This window comes from Dendrobates tinctorius, unplaced genomic scaffold, assembly GCF_039654945.1.
Source record: "Dendrobates tinctorius isolate UK_male_01 unplaced genomic scaffold, ASM3965494v1 ptg000249l, whole genome shotgun sequence".
NCBI classification, from domain to species: domain Eukaryota; kingdom Metazoa; phylum Chordata; class Amphibia; order Anura; family Dendrobatidae; genus Dendrobates; species Dendrobates tinctorius.
Window position 1 is genome coordinate 2279733 of NW_027361916.1, and position 20809 is coordinate 2300541.

The window sequence follows — 20809 nt, forward strand, 5'->3', positions numbered from 1 at the left end:
GTAAAAATGGCCCCAAAATGTGTCCGACAATTCCCGATGACTGTCCGGCGCTTCATGCCCACCCGGCGAGGCTTGGGAGGGAAGACGCTATTGGATTCCTGGAGAACACATTTTCTCAGGATACAGTAGGGAGAATAAGTCTTTGATGTTCTGCCGATTTTCCAAGTTTCCCCCTACAGAGAATGGAGAGGTCGGTAATTGTTATTGTAGGAATACTTCACCTGTGAGAGACAGAATCTAACAATAAATAACAGAAGATCACATCCTATGATTTCTAAGGAATTAATGTGAATTTTATTGCATGAAATAAGTATTTGACACAATAGAGAATCATAGAATCATAGAATCATAGAATCGTAGAGTTGGATGGGACATCCTGGGCCATCTGGTCCAACCCCCTGCTCAAAGCAGGATTCGCTAAATCATCCCAGTCAGATGTCTGTCCAGCCTCTGTTTGAAGACTTCCATTGAAGGAGAACTCACCACTTCTCGTGGCAGCCTGTTCCACTCATTGATCACTCTAACTGTCAAAAAGTTTTTTCTAATATCTAATCTGTGTCTCCTCCCATTCAGTTTCATCCCATTGCTTCTAGTCTTTCCTTGTGCAAATGAGAATAAAGTTGATCCTTCTACAATGTGACAGCCCTTTAGATATTTGTAGACAGCTATTAAGTCTCCTCTCAGTCTTCTCTTTTGCAAACTAAACATTCCCAAATCCTGCAACCTTTCCTCATAAGACAGGGTTTGCAGACCGGTCACCATTCTGGTCGCTCTTTTCTGAACTTGCTCCAGTTTGTTGATGTCTTTTTTAAAATGTGGTGCCCAAAACTGGACACAATATTCCAGATGAGGTCTGACCAAAGAGGAGTAGAGGGAAATAATGACTTCACGTGATCTAGACTGTATGCTTCTGTTAATACATCCTAGAATTGCATTTGCCTTTTTTGCTGCTGCATCACACTGTTGACTCATATTCAGTCTGTGATCTATTAGTATACCCAAGTCTTTTTCACATGTGCTGTCACTTAGCCCTATTCCTCCCATTCTATATATGCTTTTTCCATTTTTATTGCCCAGATGTAGTACTTTGCATTTCTCCCTGTTAAAAACCATTCTGTTTGTTGCTGCCCACTTCTCCAGTTTATTTAAATCTTTTTGAATCCTCTCTCTCTCTTCTCTAGTATTAGCTATCCCTCCTAGCTTTGTGTCATCAGCAAATTTAATCAGTTTACCCTCAATTCCTTCATCTAAATCGTTGATAAAGATGTTGAACAATACAGGGCCCAGGACAGAGCCCTGTGGTACCCCACTTGAGACATTCTTCCAACTGGATGTGCAGCCATTTACGACCACTCTTTGGGTCCGATTACTAAGGCAGTTATGAATCCACCTAACAGTTGCCTTGTCCATTCCATACTTAATCATTTTTTCAATAAGGATTGTATGAGAGACTTTGTCAAATGCTTTGCTGAAGTCAAGATATACTATATCTACAGCATTTCCTTGATCCACCCAATCAGTGATACCGTCATAGAAGGAAATTAAGTTAGTCTGACATGACTTATTAGTTACAAACCCATGCTGACTCTGTTTAATCACTTCATTCTTATCCAGGTATTGACATACATGTTGTTTAATAATTTGTTCAAAGATCTTTCCTGGTATAGAAGTCAGACTCACCGGCCTATAGTTACCTGGGTCCACCTTCTTCCCCTTTTTGAAGATAGGAACAACATTTGCTCTTCTCCAGTCTTCTGGCACTTCTCCTGTTCTCCAAGAATTTTCAAAGATTATAGAGAGGGGTTCAAAAATTTCTTCTGCTATCTCCTTCAGTACTCTGGGGTGTAATTCATCTGGACCTGGAGACTTGAATTCATTTAGGCTAGCTAAGTGTTTCCTCACTATCTTTCTGTTTATAGATATCCTGGATTCTTCTATTCCCTTAATAGGACAGTGAATAACAGTTGATGTTACATTTCCTTTCTGAGAGAAAACAGATGCAAAATAGGAATTTAAAAGTTCAGCCTTCTCAACATCCTGTCTTACCATTTCATCATTTTCATCCTGTAAAAATCCTATAGCATCTTTGACTTTTCTTTTACTTTTGACATATCCCCAAAATCCTTTATTATTGCTTTTGACATCTCTTGCAAGCCTCAATTCATTTTCAGCTTTAGCTAATCTGATTTGTGCCCTGCAGGTTCTGCAGACAGCATTATATTCTTCTTTAGATATGCCTCCCTCTTTCCATTTTATAAACATTTTTTTCTTCCTTTTTAGCATGTGCTTAAGTTCTGTGTTCATCCATCCTGGTTTCCTTAACTGCTTCCTATTCTTCCCTCTTTTCGGAATTGTTAACAACTGTGCTTTGAGAATTTCATTTTTCAAGATTTCCCATCCTTCCTGGACATTTTTGTCTTTAAGGATATCCAGCCATTGGATTCCTCCAATTCTCTTTCTGAATCCCTTAAAATCTGCCTTTCTGAAATCTAACCTTGACGTCTGAGTCTTCACAGGTCTTCCGCCTCTAGTTATCCAAAATTCTAAAATAGCATGGTCGCTACCTCCTAGGGTCCCAGCCACTTTTACCTCCTCAACCATTTCCTCCCTGTTTATAAGGATTAGATCCAAGGTAGCAGTTCCCCTTGTTTTCTCCCTTACCTTTTGGAAGATAAAGTTGTCAGCAAGAGAGGATAAGAATTTCCTTGACCTGTTAGTTTTGCCTGAGAGAGATTCCCAACAAATGTCTGGATAGTTGAAATCTCCCATGACAACTATGTCATATTTTTTGGAGAACTTGGCCATTTGATGCATAAAGAGTTCATCCATAGCTTCAGCTTGCACAGGCGGCCTGTAGTAAATGCCTACAATGGTGTCCTTTCCATTGTTCTGTCCTTGTATTCTTACCCAAACAGTTTCCACAGAACTCCCAGTCTCTGAAGCTTCAATCTCTGTGCAGATATACGCGTTTCTAACATACAATGCGACACCCCCTCCTCGTTTATCAAGTCTGTTTCTTGCAAATAAGTTGTATCCTTCTAGTCTTGTATTCCAATCATGTGTATTGTCCCACCAAGTTTCAGTTTCAGAGAAACAGGATTTTTGGCCCCCTCCTCCATACAGATCTTCTCCAGATATTTCAGTTTTCGGAGCTGTCGCTTGGCAGCATTGAGTTTCAGCTCCTCCAAAGATTTTCTGCTGGGTTCAGGTCTGGAGACCGGCTAGGCCACTCCAGGACCCTGACATTCTTCTTTAGTAGTCGCTCCTTAGTTTCCCTGTCTGTGTGTTTCTGGTCGTTGTTCTGCTCTAAGACCCTGCCTCCACCCATCTTCAATGCTGTTACTGAGAGAAGGAGGTTGTTAGCCAAAATCTTCCGATACATGACCCAATCCATCCTTCAATACGTTGCAGTTGTCCTGTCCCCTTTGCAGAAAAGCACCCCCAAAGTATGATGTTTCCCCCACTAGGCTTCACCAGTGGCGTATCCAGGGGGGGGCAGCCGGGGCAGTAGCCCCGGGCGCAGGCAGCAGGGGGGCGCAGTCGGGCCGCCCGGCCGCCTAATGCAGCGGTCGGCAGTGTCTCTCCCCCGGCGGCTGCGTTCTGCCGCCCCCCGTCCTGTGTGTCGGCGGTTCTCTGTGTCAGCTGTCAAGCTGACAGCCGACGCAGAGAAGGAGGCCGCGCCGACTCCCAGGCAGCAATTGTACTGGCGTCTATACAGACGCCAGTACAATTGAAGATCTGACCGCCGGGTCAGAGCGACGTCAGCAGAGTGATCAGGTCATGTGATCACGCTGCTGACGTCACTCCCCGGTGCCCAGAGAGAACCCTGGTGGTAAGTGTGCTCCACTGTGGAGCTGAAGAACCACCGAAGATAGGAGATGGGGGTTAATGAGTGGATATGGGGCTTAATGTGGGGATGGGGGTTAATGAGTGGATATGGGGCTTAATGTGGGGATGGGGGTTAATGTGGGGATGGGGGTTAATGAGTGGAGATGGGGGTTAATGAGTGGGGGGTTAATGGGTGGAGATGGGGGTGTTCATGAGTGGAGATGGGGGTTAATGAGTGGAGATGGGGGTTAATGAGTGGATATGGGGCTTAATGAGTGGATATGGGGCTTAATGTGGGGAAGGGGGTTAATGTGGGGATGGGGGTTAATGAGTGGGGGGTTAATGGGTGGAGATGGGGGTGTTCATGAGTGGAGATGGGGGTTAATGAGTGGATATGGGGCTTAATGTGGGGAAGGGGGATAATGTGGGGATGGGGGTTAATGAGTGGAGAGGGGGGTTAATGAGTGGGGGGTTAATGGGTGGAGATGGGGGTTAATGTGGAGATGGGGGTTAATGTGTGGAGATGGGGGTTAATGAGTGGAGATGGGATTAATGTGGGGATGGGGGTTAATGTGTGGAGATGGGATTAATGTGGGGATGGGGGTTAATGTGTGGAGATGGGATTAATGTGGGGATGGGGGTTAATGAGTGGAGATGGGATTAATGTGGTGATGGGGGTTAATGTGGGGGGTTAATGAGTGGAGATGGGGGTTAATGTGGGGATGGGGGTTAATGATTGGGGGGTTAATGAGTGGAGATGGGGTTAATGACTGTGGGGGTTAATGAGTGGAGATGGGGGTTGGGGGTTAATGAGTGGGGGGATTAATGAGTGGGGATGGGGATTAATGAGTGGGATGGGGGTTAATGTGTGGGGGGATTTGGAGTGGGGGTACATAATGTGTGGGGAGATTTGGAGTGGCGGTACATAATGTGTGGGGGGATTTGGGAGTAGGGATGAGGGGTTATTGAGTGGGGATGGGGGGTACTTAATGTGTGCGGGGGATTAGTGATGGGGGATTTGGAGTGGGGATGGTATTTAATGTGTGTGGGGAGATTTGAGGACACAAAATGAAGAGTATGAGGAAACAGTATGGGGGATGGGTGCAGACAGTAAGGGGTGCGAACGGGTGAATGTATGTGGACACAGTATGGGGAGTCGGGGATATGTGTGAGCAGACAGTATAGAGAGTAAGGGGGTAAATATATGAGGAGACAGTATGGTGAACAGAGGGATGTTAGAGGAGGGAGGGGAATAGTGTGAGGTGACAGTATATTGCAGATATTTTTATTTGGGAGCATTATAATGACACTTCTATCTTTAAGGGCATCGTGTGGAGATTTGCTGCAGAAGACCGGAGAAGATGGACGTCTGCAGAGATGGCTGTGGATGAGAAAACTCATCATGGGGTCTGGACAAGATGAAGAAAAGGAGACCGACTGCAGAGACGACGTCATCTATAAGGTACCTGGATGTAAATGTTATTTGTGACACTGACTAAGTCTCATGTTTTTATTTGTTAGGAGCATTAAAGGGGTTGTCCAGGTTTGTGCTGAGTCTGCAGACATTCTATGTGACTGCAGACTTCTGAATTCTCACAGTGCTCACTGAACGCTGTCAGGATTCTCTCGTGCCGGAAATTTACATCCATGCGGTCACATGCTGACTAGACATATGTGGCCTCACTCCATGAAAATGAACGGAGCGAGGCCGGACACGTCTAGTCGGAATGTGGCCAGAAGTATATAAATCACATACTTGTGCTGACATGACTGTACATCAGCAAGGGAGAATCCTAAAAGTGTGCAATGCATTCGTTGTGAGAATTCAGAAGCTGCAATGTCAGGATTCAGCTCTGCAGGTTCCAGTAGTCATCACATGGACACTTCACTCATATGCGATTTTCATACTTATGATCCTGTGACAACGAGCTTCTCTTCCTGCTTTCAGTTTTTTACTGAACATTGAGAGCATTAGGGAGAGCAGCTCGCAGGTACATGACTAACTGTGCAAGTCGCATATGTACTTGGGGGGGGGGGGCGCCGAACCAAATTCTTGCCCCGGGTGCCAGAAAGCCTAGATACGCCTCTGGGCTTCACGGTTGGGACTGTGTTCTTGGGGTTGTACTCATCTTTCTTGTTCCTCCTCACATATGTATGGAGTTGACACCCAAAAATTCTCTTTTGGTCTCATCTGACCACTTGACCTTCTCCCATGCCTCCTCTGGATCATCCAGATGGTCATTGGCGACCTTCAAATAGGCCTGGACATGTGCTGGCATGAGCAGGGGAACCTTGCGTGCCTTGCAGGATTTTAATCCACGACAGCGTCATGTATTACTAACTGTAGCGTTTGAGACTGTGGTCCCAGCTCTCTTCAAGTCATTGACCAGGTCCTCCCATGTAGTTCTGGCATGTTTCCTGACCTTTCTCAGAATCATCCTTACTCTACGAGGCGAGATCTTGCATGGAGACCCAGACTGAGGAAGATTGACAGTCATCTTGTATTTCTTCAATGTTTGTAATAATTGCACCAACAGTTGCCTTCTCACCTAGCTGCTTGCCTATTGTCCTGTAGCTCATCCCAGCCTTGTACAGGTCTACAATTTTTTCCCTGGTGTCCTTAGACAGCTCTTTGGTCTTGGCCATTGTGGAGAGGTTGGGAGTGTGATTGAGTGTGTGGAAAGGTGTCTAGTGTACAGGTAATGAGATTAAACAGATGCAATTAATACAGGTAATGAGTGCAGAGGAGGCTTCATAAAGAAAAACTAACAGGTCTGTGAGAGCCAGAATTCTGGCTAATTGGTCGGTGATCAAATACTTTTTTCATGCAATAAAATGTAATTTAATTATTTAGAAAATATAAAATGCGATTTTCTGTTTTTTATTTTTACATTTAGTCTCTCACAGTTGAAGTGTACCTGCAATAAAAATTACAGACCTCTTCATTCTTTGTAGGTTGGAAAACTTGCAAAATTGCCAGCATAACAGATACTTATTTTCCCCACTGTAGTTTGTGGACTCCATATACATGTGGGCTGTGATACATACTATGTGGGCCGTGCTATATACTATGTGGGCTGTGCTATACTATGTGGGCTGTGCTATATACTATGTGGGCTGTGCTATATACTATGTGGACTGTGCTATATACTATGTCGGTTGTGTTATATACTATGTGGACTGTGCTATATACTATGTGGGCTGTGCTATATACTATGTGGCTGTGCTATATACTATGTGGACTGTGTTATATACTATGTGGGCTGTGCTACATACTATGTGGGCTGTGCTACATACTATGTGGGCTGTGTTATATACTATGTGGGCTGTGCTATATACTATGTGGGCCGTGCTATATACTATGTGGGCTGTGCTATATACTATGTGGGCTGTGCTATATACTATGTGGGCTGTGCTATATACTATGTGGGCCGTGCTATATACTATGTGGGCCGTGCTATATACTATGTGGGCCGTGCTATATACTATGTGGGCCGTGCTATATACTATGTGGGCCGTGCTATATACTATGTGGGCCGTGCTATATACTATGTGGGCTGTGCTATATACTATGTGGGCTGTGCTATATACTATGTGGACTGTGCTATATACTATGTGGCTGTGCTATATACTATGTGGGCTGTGCTATATACTATGTGGGCTGTGCTATATACTATGTGGGCTGTGCTATATACTATGTGGGCTGTGCTATATACTATGTGGGCTGTGCTATATACTATGTGGGCCGTGCTATATACTATGTGGGCCATGCTATATACTATGTGGGCCGTGCTGTATACTATGTGGGTTGTGTTATATGCTATGTGGACTGTGCTATATACTATGTGGCTGTGCTATATACTATGTGGGCTGTGCTATATACTATGTGGGCCGTGCTATATACTATGTGGGCTGTGTTATATACTATGTGGGCCGTGGTATATACTATGTGGGCCGTGCTATATACTATATGGGCTGTGCTATATACTATGTGGGCCGTGCTATATACTATGTGGGCCATGCTATATACTATGTGGGCTGTGCTATATACTATGTGGGCTGTGCTATATACTATGTGGGCTGTGCTATATACTATGTGGGCCGTGCTATATACTATGTGGGCCGTGCTGTATACTATGTGGGTTGTGTTATATGCTATGTGGACTGTGCTATATACTATGTGGGCTGTGCTATATACTATGTGGGCTGTGCTATATACTATGTGGGCTGTGCTATATACTATGTAGACTGTGTTATATACTACGTGGGCTGTGTTATATACTGTGTGGGCTGTGCGGTATACTATGTGGGCTGTGTTATATACTATGTGGACTGTGTTATATACTATGTGGACTGTGTTATAGACAGTTGTGGCCAAAAGTATTGACACCCCTGCAATTCTGTCAGATAATACTCAGTTTCTTCCTGAAAATGATTGCAATCACAAATTCTTTGGTATTATTATCTTCATTTAATTTGTCTTAAATGAAAAAACACAAAAGAGAATGAAGCAAAAAGCAAAACATTGATCATTTCACACAAAACTCCAAAAATGGGCCAGACAAAATTATTGGCACCCTCAGCCTAATACTTGGTTGCACAACCTTTAGCCAAAATAACTGCGACCAACCGCTTCCGGTAACCATCAATGAGTTTCTTACAATGCTCTGCTGGAATTTTAGACCATTCTTCTTTGGCAAACTGCTCCAGGTCCCTGATATTTGAAGGGTGCCTTCTCCAAACTGCCATTTTTAGATCTCTCCACAGGTGTTCTATGGGATTCAGGTCTGGACTCATTGCTTGTCACCTTAGAAGTCTCCAGTGCTTCCTCTCAAACCATTTTCTAGTGCTTTCTGAAGTGTGTTTTGGGTCATTGTCCTGCTGGAAGACCCATGACCTCTGAGGGAGACCCAGATTTCTCACACTGGGCTTTACATTATGCTGCAAAATTTGTTGGTAGTCTTCAGACTTCATAATGCCATGCACACGGTCAAGCAGTCCAGTGCCAGAGGCAGCAAAGCAACCCCAAAACATCAGGGAACCTCCGCCATGTTTGACTGTAGGGACAGTGTTCTTTTCCTTGAATGCCTCTTTTTTTCTCCTGTAAACTCTATGTTGATGCCTTTGCCCAAAAAGCTCTACTTTTGTCTCATCTGACCAGAGAACATTCTTCCAAAACGTTTTAGGCTTTTTCAGGTAAGTTTTGGCAAACTCCAGCCTGGCTTTTTATGTCTCGGGGTAAGAAGTGGGGTCTTCCTGGGTCTCCTACCATACAGTTCCTTTTCATTCAGACGCCGACGGATAGTACGGGTTGACACTGTTGTACCCTCGGACTGCAGGGCAACTTGAACTTGTTTGGATGTTAGTCGAGGTTCTTTATCCAACATCCGCACAATCTTGCGTTGAAATCTCTTGTCAATTTTTCTTTTCCGTCCATATCTAGGGAGGTTAGCCACAGTGCCATGGGCTTTACGCTTCTTGATGACACTGCGCACGGTAGACACGGGAACATTCAGGTCTTTGGAGATGGACTTGTAGCCTTGAGATTGCTCATGCTTCCTCACAATTTGGTTTCTCAAGTCCTCAGACAGTTCTTTGGTCTTCTTTCTTTTCTCCATGCTCAATGTGGTACACACAAGGACACAGGACAGAGGTTGAGTCAACTTTAATCCATGTCAACTTGCTGCAAGTGTGATTTAGTTATTGCCAACACCTGTTAGGTGCCACAGGTAAGTTACAGGTGCTGTTAATTGCACAAATTAGAGAAGCATCACATGATTTTTCGAACAGTGCCAATTCTTTTGTCCACCCTCTTTTTTATGTTTGGTGTGGAATTATATCCAATTTGGCTTTAGGACAATTCTTTTTGTGTTTTTTCATTTAAGACAAATTAAATGAAGATAATAATAACAAAGAATTTGTGTTTGCAATCATTTTCGGGAACAAACTGAGTATTATCTGACAGAATTGCAGGGGTGTCAATACCTTTGGCCACAACTGTACTATGTGGGCTGTGCTATATACTATATGGGTTGTGCTATATACTATGTGGGCTGTGTTATATACTATGTAGGCTGTGTTATATACAACGTGGCTGTGCTATACTATGTGGGCTGTGTTATATATTATTGGGGGGTATATTATATTCTATGGGGGAGGCTGTGTTATATACTATGGGGGCTACATTATATTCTATTGGGGGCTGTATTAGATTTTATGAGGTAGGATTGCATCATACTCTTTGGGGCTACATTATATTCTATGGGGAGGTAGGCTGTATTATATTCTATTCAGGTCTACATTATATTTTATGGGGGTATGTATTATATTTATTATACTCTGAGGGGTGATTGCATAATACCCTATGAGGGGGGGCTACATTGTACTATATGAGGGGGGCTACTTTATACTATATGAGGGGGGCTGCATTATACTCTATGAGGTGGTTGCATTATACTCTGTGGGGTGGTTGCATTATACTCTGTGGGGTGTTTGCATTATACTCTGTGGGGTGGTTGCATTATACTCTGTGGGGTGGTTGCATTATACTCTGTGGGGTGGTTGCATTATACTCTGTGGGGTGGTTGCATTATGCTCTATGGGGTGACTGCATTATACTATTTGTGGGCTGCATTATACTGTATCGAGGACTATGGGGGAATACATTATACTATATGAAGAACTATGGGGTGCATTATACTATGGGAAGTGAATTGTACTACATGGATGACTATGGTGGTGCGTTATACTATATGGAGCACTATGAAGAATGTATTATACTATGTGGAGGACTGAGCAGTGTATTTTCATATATGGAGGACTATGATGAGTATATTATACTATATGGAGGACTATGGGAAGTGTATAACACTATATGGAAGACTGAGGAGTGTATTTTACTGTATGGAGGACTATAGGGAGTGTATTATACTATATGGAGGACTATGGGGCACATAATAATATATGGAGGACTATGGGGTGTGCATTTTACAATATGGAGGACTGTGGTGCACATTATAATGTATGGCGGACTATGGTGTGTATAATACTAAACAAGCAAAATGCTGCATATTCATCGAGTGATTGGATTGTTTATGCTGGAAGAAAAATCATTGTTCTCGGCAGCACATCGCCGGTGTAAACTGTAGATATGCTGCTGATAACATGATACTGTATGGGGACAGATTCATCTAATAGTAATTGTTCTGTTCCCATCATTATTCCTCAGCCGGTGTAAAGAGGCCGGGAAACAAGTGTGGAACGATTTCAATATTGTCGATCACGCTTGTTTAGCGTCCTGAACTCAGCGCATGCAACTACAACCGAAATGCTCCTCTGTGATGTGCCATATGTCAGCATTTGGGCCCCTTTTTAAACTTTGCCTAAAACCGGCCCTGCGTGTCACGGTAAGTTTGTAAAACCATTTAGCTCAGGATAATTGGATAAACAGGTCAGGTATAAGGGGTAAAGGATAGGGAAGGTGACCCGTGACTCACAGGCACAGCCCTCCATCCTTCTACCAAACCCCCCACGGTGACTGGAGAGGAGCATGGCCGTATATGAGCCTCAGTCGGACTCCGGAAGGGAAGAAATAAACGAGATTTGGGCATTTTGGTTTCACTAAATTTTTATTTAGAAACTTATTAAACCAAGTCCAAGTTATGATCTCCCATGCAAGGGAGCGTAAACTAACAATTTACCATACATTCAATAAACTTCAAATAATATAAGGGAGACAGGACATAGACAGGGTAGGGAAAGGCACAAAGGATTTATTTATACAATATCCAATGATCTATAATGGTGTCATCAATAACCAATCCAGGGCGATTAAAGCGGTTATGCAACCCACTATTGTAGGATCATATATGAATCCCATCCCACGCCGTGACCAGTTCTCAATTGGCTACGGAGAGAGCCTCCGTGCCTGATCCAGTCGAGTATCTGAGTGAAGCTCCATCCAGGGATGCCAAACCCTGAAGAAAGAATCCGACCTGTCGGTTCTAGTTGCTTCTATTCTTTCATATAACATAATGTCATTCATCTTCTCTTTCACCATAGATAATGACAGTGAGGGCGACTTCCACTTTGCCGCAATGTGGATTTTAGTGGCCATATATAAGTAGTTTACTAGCTTCTGAAAGCTTTTTGGAAGCCGGGAAGGCCTGGTTCCCAGTAAAAGGGTAGAAGGTTCCAGAACAACCGGTCCACCATACATCTGTGCTATCAGACGCTTCACCTTCTCCCAAAGACCAGAAACCACCGTACAAGACCACCAAATATGTCTCATGTCACCAGATATTCCACAGCCCCTAAAACAGTCTCCTGAGATATTGGGGAAAATGCTGTGAATTTTTTCCGGTACATAATAGACTCTGCAATAGTTTTAAGGAGGGCTCCACAAGGGAAGTCTGGTGATTACCTTCTGATAGGGTCTCACAGCTACGATACCATTCATCAATTGACTGTTCGAACCCCAAATGCTCCTCCCACTGTAACATATACTTCAATTTCTTATCATCTTGTGGAGAATTTATAGCATAGTAGATCAATGAGATCGTTCCCCTGCCCAAAGGGTCATTTAGACATTTATTTTCAAAAGTCCTTGCCCTGAGAGTAGTACCGCTCGCGAGGATCTGCTTTGCAAAGTGGGAGATCTGGTTCAATTGCATTACCTCCCTAACTGGAGGGTCAAATTTTTGAGCAAATTCCTGTCTGTCAAGTAAGATATTAAATGGGGAACACAAATGTTTAAGTATATGAATACCTTTCAGCTTCCACCAAGAAAAAATTTGTGGCTCAAGGCCTGGCGGGAACATGTGGTTTTGTAATATAGCTGTCAGGGGAGAAGGGCTTGATTGTAAGTTATATTTAAACCAGACTTTCCTCCAAAGAAGCAACGAGTGGACTGTAAAAGGAGCCACATTCATTAACCCCCGTGGAAGTCGGTCTGCGGTCCACATTAGGCCTGATAAAGAGAATGGTTTGGAGAGAAATGATTCCAGAATAACCCATCTCGGACTAATGGGATATGAACACGCACTTATTAATGGAGCAATCTGTGCCGACTTGTAATAAAGTGTAAAATTAGGGAGGGATAAACCCCCTTCTTTTCTATGATAGAACATAAGTTTTTGCACAATTCTGGGTTGTTTTCCTAGCCAAAGGAACTTAGACATCATAAAGTGTGAATGAGTGATCGTTCTGGCTGGTACCATAATTGGGAGGGACCTAAATAGATATAAGAAGCGAGGCAGTGACACCATTTTTAATGCATGTATTCTGCCGGGCCAGGATAACTTTGAGGAAGCCCATCTATCCAGGTCCCTCTGGAAGTTTTGGATCAGTGGAGTGTAATTCCACCTAAACAGAGGTGACCTGTTGGCTGTTACGTTGATACCCAGATATGTTAGATAATGTTCTTTGTGTATAAACCCAAAATGGGAGGCTATATTAGTTTGCTCTTAGGAAAATTAACAAATAATGCTTCGGATTTATCAATGTTAATCTTTGACCCTGAGATCTTCTCAAATTCGTGAAGGAGAGAAAACAAGTGAGGGAGTGTAGTGTGGGGACTTATTAATGTTAGCAGGAGATCATCCGTAAAGAGGCTGACTTTATATTGGTCTCCCATATTCTCAGGGCCCAGGATATTCTGATCTCTCCTTATTGCTTCCACAATGGGTTCCATTACAAGTGCAAAAAGATCCGGAGATAGAGGACAGCCCTGCCTGGTACCCTCTGAATATTAATTGGAGGGGGGTGTGGTGACGGGAGTTTTACATAAGCGATAGGGCTATCATATAACAATTGGAGGCACTTTATAAGTTTAGGGGAGAATCCGACTTCCGATAGAACCGTAAAGAGATATGTCCAGGACGCCGAATCGAAAGCCCTCTCAATATCTAATGCAAGCAGGAGAAGTCGCTTTCGCTGTAGGTTAGTTGTATGAATAATATTTAACGCTCTCCTAATATTATCTGGGGCCTGTCGCGCTGGTATAAAACCAACCTGATCCCGATGGATGAGGTGAGGGAGGATTTTATTGATCCTGTCACAATGGATGTAAAGATTTTGAAGTCAATGTATAAGAGGGATACAGGTCTATAATTTGTGGTGAGATGATCTTTCTTAGGATTAGGGATTACGGTTACATGCGCCACGTAGAGCTCAGGGGGCAGCTGTGAGCCATTTAGTAGTGAATTACAGAGGTTTTTATATGTGGTGTCAGCACATCGCTGCATTTTTTATAATATATTGCTGTAAGACCATCCGGTCCCGGGGCCTTTCCTCTTTTTAGTTTTTTGAGTGTTGAAACTATTTCCTCCTCAGAGATGTGTAAATGGAGTTGTTGTGCCGCGGACTCAGTCAGGTTAGGTAGATGTAGTGTGTGAAGGAATGACTCCAGTAGTGAGGGGGGTGATTGTGGGGGCGAATACAAACTCTGGGGGTATTCAATATAAGTGCTATACATGACATCGGGGTGGGCTGAGATCTGACCCTTAGGGTCTTTTATAGAGGAGATTATATGCAGTGACTCTCTCATTCTGAGCTTACGAGCGGCATCTTATTAGGCTTATTGGCATGGTGATAAAACGCGGCTTTACTCCAAGTTAGCGCCTCTCCGTTCTGGTGGTGAGAATGGCGTCTAATTGTCATTTCATATCTTGTATTTGTGTAGATAAGTATAGGGGTGAAGAGCGCTGATTGGCCAATTCTAACTTCTGCAGTTTCTCCTCCAGTCTGGGCTGTAATTCAGACCTTTCTTCTTCCTGTCGGCCGATAACTTAATCACAGAACCGGGAATAGATTTTCTGTGCGCGAGTCACATTGCTCCAAGTGAGGCCTCCTCCGCTGTGTGAGTTTAGGAGAAATTTGTTATATCTTCTCTTATAGCGGTTACATTAGAGATTTGGGCATTTTAGCTCCTGGTGTGGAGTCGATAGCACAATCATATGCCGCCATGTAGTAGACGTCCGGTAACCGGTGATAATTCCCTCGTGTGTGGGGTCTATTTCCCTCCAGTGAAATCACACGTTACATTCCACACATAACACTGTGTAGAGAAGGCGGCGCGGGGTAATTGTGCCAGTAGTGAGGGGCGAATAATGGCGGGAATGTCACTGACTGAGGAGGAGGCTCCATGGAGCGTCTTCACTCTGGAGATCATGTGACCCCTGACTCCTCCCCTCCTGTGACCTCATCACAGGTCCTGTGCACAGAGCAGCCATATATGTGGAGTGCGGCTCTGCAGGTTAGTGATGGGCAGTCCGGCTCTTCTTGCTCCTTTCCCCACTTTTCTCACTCCTGTCCCTTCACTATAAAGCCTGGGCCTCATTATACAGCTGTACAGGGGTCTAGTGAAGGCTTTTTAGCCCTTTCCTCAGACTGTAGCTCCTGGGAACAGGCCCTCACTCCTGTCCCTTCACTATAAAGCATGGGCCTCATTATACAGCTGTACAGGGGTCTAGTGAAGGCTTTTTAGCCCTTTCCTCAGACTGAAGCTCCTGGGATCAGGCCCTCACTCCTGTCCCTTCACTATAAAGCCTGAGCCTCTTTATACAGCTGTACAGGGGTCTAGTGAAGGCTTTTTAGCCCTTTCCTCAGACTGTAGCTCCTGGGCACAGGCCCTCACTCCTGTCCCTTCACTATAAAGCCTGGGCCTCATTATACAGCTGTACAGGGGTCTAGTGAAGGCTTTTTAGCCCTTTCCTCAGACTGTAGCTCCTGGGCACAGGCCCTCACTCCTGTCCCTTCACTATAAAGCCTGGGCCTCATTATACAGCTGTACAGGGGTCTAGTGAAGGCTTTTTAGCCCTTTCCTCAGACTGTAGCTCCTGGGAACAGGCCCTCATGACTGTCCCTTCACTATAAAGCCTGGGCCTCATTATACAGCTGTACAGGGGTCTAGTGAAGGCTTTTTAGCCCTTTCCTCAGACTGAAGATCCTGGGATCAGGCCCTCACTCCTGTCCCTTCACTATAAAGCCTGAGCCTCATTATACAGCTGTACAGGGGTCTAGTGAAGGCTTTTTAGCCCTTTCCTCAGACTGTAGCTCCTGGGAACAGGCCCTCACTCCTGTCCCTTCACTATAAAGCCTGGGCCTCATTATACAGCTGTACAGGGGTCTAGTGAAGGCTTTTTAGCCCTTTCCTCAGACTGTAGCTCCTGGGAACAGGCCCTCACTCCTGACCCTTCATTATAAAGCCTGGGCCTCATTATACAGCTGTACAGGGGTCTAGTGAAGGCTCTTTACTCCTTTCCTCAGACTGAAGCTCCTGGGAACAGGCCCTCATTCCTGTCACTTCACTATAAAGCCTGGCCTCATTATAGAGCTGTACAGGGGTCTAGTGAAGGCTTTTTAGTCCTTTCCTCAGACTGTAGCTCCTGGGAACAGGCCCTCAATCCTGTCCCTTCACTATAAAGCCTGGGCCTCATTATACAGCTGTACAGGGGTCTAGTGAAGGCTTTTTAGCCCTTTCCTCAGACTGTAGCTCCTGGTCACCATGTGATCTCACCATAACCCTAACAAGCTAATTAAGGTGTGAAACTTTGATCAAAATTATCTCAGTCCACAAATCTCCAAGGGTGCCCAAAGTTTTGCATCGCCCCTTTTTCCTTTTTGCAATTATGAAATTTTAAAAAGTCCATATATATATATATATATATTTTTTTTTATTATTATTTTTGCCTAAAATACAAAGGCCATGTGTCATCTTAGAGGTTCGGCCTTTTAGAGATCATTTCATCTTCATCTTACTACTGCTCACAATAAAGGTCATTTTGACCCAGGGCGCCCACACTTTTACATGCCGCTGTCAATGCTTCATCCCGCTGGTGCTCAATATTTAATAGGGTCTTACTATTAAACTTAATGAAAAGTTCGGTGAATTCCTTTGAGCTGTTATTACTAGAGATGAGCGAATATCGTCGGAGAAGTTGTTATTGGCTAATATCGCTTACCGAATAGCTGCATCGGGACCCCGGATCCCTGGAGAGCTCCCGATAATCAGCTGCATGTGTCGCCCTCCATGCAGGTGCTGTGACTATCACACAGCGCGACACACGCAGCTGATTATCGGGAGCGCTCCAGCACACTGAGTCCTGCACACACTGAGGCCCCTGATCATGTGACCCCTGACTCCTCCCCTCCTGTGACCTCATCACAGGTCCTGTGCACAGAGCAGTCATATATGTGGCGGACACTCCTGGATCTTCTGCTTTCTCGGCCGCTTCCTCCTGTGAGTCCTATTAACCCTTTCGCTCCCTGTATTCTCCTTTCTGACCAGGACAATATCTGGATCCTGATAGCGTGACAGGAATTTAATCAATGTGGAAGGAAAAAATGACAATTTTACTTTTTTCCTCACGAAAATGTGACTTTAGCCCCAAAATTGTCAGCGTAACAAATCCTTATTTCCCCCACTGTAGTTTGTAGACTCCATATACAGATCCCTTAAGTGCGAAAAGAGCTGAATTCCCCACTTAAGTTATTGCATTTTGGAAATTGCCCCCACTGGGAATTTATCTCCAGGTAAAGGCACAATTGTGTCTCCATGGGGGTTGTGCTCACAGCCCAACATCATGTGGCCTCCAAAGAAATGCCACCCCGCACCATTACTGACCACTGCCAAACCGGTCATGCTGAAGGATGTTGCAGGCAGCAGATCGCTCTCCACGGCGTCTCCAGACTCTGTCACGTCTGTCACATGTGCTCAGTGTGAACCTGCTTCCATCTGTGAAGAGCACAGGGCGCCAGTGGTGAATTTGCCAATCCTGGTGTTCTGTGGTAAATGCCAAGCATCCTGTACGGTGTTGGGCTGTGAGCACAACCCCATCTGTGAACGTTGGGCCCTCAGACCGTCCTCATGGAGTCAGTTTCTAACCGTTTGTGCAGACATGCACATTTGTGGCCTGCTTAAGATCATTTTGCAGGGCTCTGGCAGTGCTCCTCCTGTTCCTCCTTGCACAAAGGTGGAGGTAGCGGTCCTGCTGCTGGGCTGTTGCCCTCATACGGCCCCCTCCACATCTCCTGGTGTACTGGCCTGTCGCCTGGTAGCACCTCCAGCCTCTGGACACTACGCTGACAGACACAGTAAACCTTCTTGCCACAGCTCGCACTGATGTGCCATCCTGGATGAGCTGCACTACCTGAGCCACTTGTGTGGGTTGTAGAGTCCGTCTCATGCTACCACAACTGTGAAAGCACAACCAACATTCAAAAGTGACCAAAACATCAGCCAGAAGCATTGGTACTGAGATGTGGTCTGTGGTCCCCACCTGCAGAACCGCTCCTTTATTGAGGGTGTCTTGATAATTGCCAATAATTTCCATCTGTTGTCTATTCCATTTGCACAACAGCATGTGAAATTGATTGTCAATCAGTGTTGCTTCCTAAGTGGACAGTTTGATTTCACAGAAGTTTGATTTACTTGGAGTTATATTCTGTTATTTAAGTGTTCCCTTTATTTTTTAAACAGGGTATATAGATAGAGAGATTTTTTTTCTTTGTGTTGGAGGGTCCAATTCCAGCTATTGCTGTGGGACCTGTGATTTCTATCTACTCCACTGTGTACAGGATAATAGAGTATAATAAAGTAGTTATGGACGTGACGTAACTAACATTGTGCAGTGACTCTGCTTTCCATATAGTGACAGATATTTCTTGTTGCTGAAACTGTGATATTTTTCCACTTTAAACCATTTTTAAACCCCTCTGATCAGTGCGATCACACAACATACAAGCCTCTGATGGCTCCGGTGATGCCCTGTACTCCTGTAGTGCCGTGTATCATCACTGCCTGTCAGTGTAATACTAACGGCCCCATACACATGAGATCAGAGTTGGCTGAACGGTCATTTGGCAGACGGCGATCTCTCCCGACTCCCCCATACACACAAATATTCCAGCTTTCCTGTGGTCTGTATGAGAGAGTCGCCTCCAGACTCCTCTAGAGGAGGATTATCTACAGGAAGAACAAACGGATTATCCTCTGAAATTCAGGATGCCAGATCCTTCTCTGCCCTGACATCATCTGTCGGGAGGCCCCCAAATACATTATATGGTCAGCCAAACCCCCCGAAATCAGTGCTTTCATGGAACTTTAGCCTAATGTGTACGGGGGCGTTATAAGGTAACTTATTGGACGCTGCCTCTGGCCCGGCCTAATAGACCTTCATACATTGCAGCCCAGACCCCATTATTAGGCATGTAAGTATCGGAGTAACTAGGCCGCCCCATACTATCGAGTACTTGGGGGCGGGGGGCATTCAGCCAAACTCTGTCACACCTTCTTAGATGCCATGTTTGCTTTTCGCAGCAGCAAGTGGTTTTGTTGAAGCCTCATCTGTGCCGTCCCTGCGGTGTACATCTATGTTCTGGGGCACAAAAAGCTTAATTTCTTTTTAATAAATGTTCAACATGTTAAAAATTATAAAATGTGTCTTCTGCTTTTTGCATTTTTTTTCTTCTTACAATAATTGTTGGAGCCAATTTTCTTTAGAAACATTTTAATATCGGCTTTTTCTGGAGTTTTTCTTGTAATATAGGAAAACCTAAGGCCAGAAATAAACCCCATAAATCACTGTACATGGAGACTTTGGGGTCAGATCATTTCTGTCCGTTGTGTTTGTGGAAACAAAAAATCTTTTCTAAAAGCCTCAAACTTCTGTGTGTGACTCAGAGCTGAGATCTAACGTGATAGAAGATTCCAGTGCGGGGAAGACAGGAAACCTTCATATAGACGGCCGGTGGGGATGGAGGCAGTGACCGACTCTGGCCACATCTGTCTCTAGAGCCGTAGTAGAAGATGAAGATGTCATCCTCATCATGAAGGAGTTATTTCTCATGTCACGTGTAATGAATATCTCCTGCAGTATTGCTAATGCCGATTCCAGTGTCGGTAATGAGACGAGAATTAGCGTTATGGAAGATGAGTCTATGAGGAACGTGTTCAGCTGCCGACTCCAAGGAGGAAACCGCTTGTTGTCTGTGGCCTAAATATATAGGTTTTATTAGTATAGAATCATAGAATGGTAGAGTTGGAAAGGACCTCCTGGGCCATCTGGTCCAACCCCCTGCTCAAAGCAGGATTCGCTAAATCATCCCAGTCAGATGTCTGTCCAGCCTCTGTTTGAAGTCTTCCATTGAAGGAGAACTCACCACTTCTCGTGGCAGCTTGTTCCACTCATTGATCACTCTAACTGTCAAAAAGTTTTTTCTAATATCTAATCTGTGTCTCTTCCCATTCAGTTTCATCCCATTGCTTCTAGTCTTTCCTTGTGCAAATGAGAATAAAGTTGATCCTTCTACAATGTGACAGCCCTTTAGATATTTGTAGACAGCTATTAAGTCTCCTCTCAGTCTTCTCTTTTGCAAACTAAACAATCTCAAATCCTGCAACCTTTCCTCATAAGACAGGGTTTGCAGTCCGGTCACCATTCTGGTTGCTCTTTTCTGAACTTGCTCCAGTTTGTTGATGTCTTTTTTAAAATGTGGTGCCCAAAACTGGGCACAATATTCCAGATGAAGTCTGACCAAAGAGGAGTAGAGGGAAATAATGACTTCACGTGATCTAGACTGTATGCTTCTGTTACTACATCCTAGAATTGCATTTGCCTTTTTTGCTGCTGCATCACACTGTTGACTCATATTCAGTCTGTGATCTATTAGTATACCCAAGTCTTTTTCACATGTGCTGTTGCTTAGGCCTATGCCTCCCATTCTGTATATGCTTTTTTCATTTTTATTGCCCAGATGTAGTACTTTGCATTTTTCCCTGTTAAAAATCATTCTGTTAGTTGCTGCCCACTTCTCCAGTTTATTTAAATCTTTTTGAATCCTCTCTCTCTCTTCTCTAGTATTAGCTATCCCTCCTAGCTTTGTGTCATCAGCAAATTTAATCAGTTTACTCTCAATTCCTTCATCTAAATCGTTGATAAAGATGTTGAACAATACAGGGCCCAGGACAGAGCCCTGTGGT

The 20809-nt window shown here is 44.3% G+C and overlaps 1 protein-coding gene across 1 annotated transcript in view; it reads left to right on the forward strand.

Annotated features, from left to right (window-relative positions):
• The first annotated feature begins 5116 nt into the window (after window positions 1–5116).
• LOC141063321 (uncharacterized) overlaps window positions 5117–20809 on the forward strand; it is a 92605-nt gene continuing 76912 nt past the window's right edge. Inside the window, 1 exon segment of the mRNA XM_073557372.1 lies at window positions 5117–5290. Coding sequence (XP_073413473.1) covers window positions 5132–5290 — 159 coding nt within the window. The 5' untranslated portion in view covers window positions 5117–5131.